General features: G+C 38.5%; 1 protein-coding gene across 1 annotated transcript; it reads left to right on the top strand.

The window, feature by feature from the left end:
• Positions 1-63: 63 nt before the first annotated feature.
• Tsp_10061a (hypothetical protein) lies at positions 64-221 on the top strand (the record flags this gene model as incomplete). The annotated part of the gene is made up of 1 exon (XM_003373167.1): positions 64-221. A coding segment is annotated over one exon (158 nt), but the record flags the coding sequence as incomplete, so codon positions are not given.
• Between the last annotated feature and the right edge of the window lie 1,709 nt (positions 222-1,930).

Raw genomic sequence — 1,930 nt, 5'->3', positions numbered from 1 at the left:
GCGTTTTCGTCGATTCAGCGGGGGGGAAGGTTGCTTTTTTTTGTGAATTTTTTTAAAAAAAAGTTTTCGGTTGCGGTGGAGGCCTGCCTTTCGGTCAGCCCGACCGCCCCCGCGCCGCCCCCCGCCCTCCTGCCCCGGGGACCCCCAAGGCATCATCGCCTCCTAGCCCACGTGCTGGCCTCACGATTTTGGCCGAGATGACCATGGGTGGATCCATCTGATCCACCCTCGACGGACCAGATGGCCATTCTGATCCGCCGAAGACGTAGCTTCCGCACCAGATGGCGTGCGTTGCCAGGCAAATGTGAATCGTCTCGCCTACTAAGCCTTGCCGCCTCATGCACATCAAATTGCCGTCACACCTGATACTCAATATTAATGTACTGTCCTGCAGAACCAACTCATGTTTGCATACTTACCGTATGATTTACAACTCATCATTATTGATTTAATGTATTATGCCTACTTATCTTTTCAAATAAAACTGAGTACTGTAAGTTGCTGTTTTTTGCATTCCATTTAAAACATTCTAATTAACTATTAAAAACCCTGCTAAAATATGTAGTTACGAGTGACGTTATTATACCTAATTAGAAAATTTTATGACCCACTTTTGTGTTTACATTGTATGTTAATCATTTATTAAAAAACTCTTACTGCTAAAATATGTTGTTACGAATGACGTTATTTAACCTAATTAAAAATTAAAATACTCAGTGAAGCATTTACGTTGCATTTTAAACTTTCTAATTAGCATATTAAAATTAATCTCATATTTAATACATTGTTTTCCTACATGTTACGGATTAATAACATTCTATTTATAGAAAATTACTTCCTATTTATAAAAAGATTAATCTCGTTGCACCTTGGCTAAGCTAATCGTTTATTTCATTTATACCAAGTTTTCTTTCCCCATTACCTAATTAAAGGAGACCCCGATTAACATTTTTAATACGTAAAAAATTTATATTCAAACAATAGCTAATTCACTAATAATTATTAAATAAAATTATGCTAATTTAATGTTTACTATATTACATCCCTTTTAACTGTTTACATTACACTGTTTTAAAGTAGAAATCTACTGTGACATTACATTTTTTAAAGTAGAAAACTGCTTTAAACTAAAAATATATTATTATCAGTATAAGATTAATGAATAATTAAAATCTTCTATATGATGAAATGTAAATGAAAAACTGGTAAACTTTTTTAGTTTAAAACAGTGTAATGTAAACAAAAACTGAATTTGCCCAATTATTAGATGAATGAACATTATATTTTATATATCATTTAAGTTCCTAAATGAATAAATTAATGTATAAAACGTTAGCAAATTTAAACTATTTAGCATGATTATAAGGGGAAACTCTCGAAGGAGATTAATTTCAAATGTTTGATGCCTAAACTGATGAAAGGTGCAACGCCAAATGAACTAGTTAAAGGTGTGACGGCAAATCTAATGTCAATCATTGGCCAAGTGTCAGAGCCAGCGAGACAATAACACAAACGCATAGCGACGCTTACCGTTCCTCTTGGGGGAGTAACGATCACCACTAGATTGGCACCGAAACAGAGTCTCGGCACTACGTCAATTGCGAATTTGCATAACTGCCTCTAGGACAGATACGTCTTACGAATTCACACAGGTGTTGAAATCCCATTGCACAAGATTTCAAACAACGTCCATTACCACACAAATGGACAGGGTCATCTCTTTAAAACCGGTCTCTGGCCAGCACGGGACTAGGAGACTCCGCCGAGGGAAAGTCCCCGTTAACGGGCAGGAGGGCGGGGGGCGGCGCGGGGGGCGGTCGGGCCTGAAAAAAAAACCTTGCTTGAGATCCCATTGCTGGGATCCGAGCAGGCGGCAGGCCTCTGGTACCGCACCCGGGAGAGGGAGAGGTGAGCTTTGAAATATCGGACT

Source organism: Trichinella spiralis (assembly GCF_000181795.1).
Source record: "Trichinella spiralis strain ISS 195 chromosome Unknown Scfld6, whole genome shotgun sequence".
Lineage (NCBI taxonomy): Eukaryota > Metazoa > Nematoda > Enoplea > Trichinellida > Trichinellidae > Trichinella > Trichinella spiralis.
The sequence above is the reverse complement of the archived record's forward strand: the minus strand, read 5'-3'. Positions and strand labels throughout refer to the sequence as shown.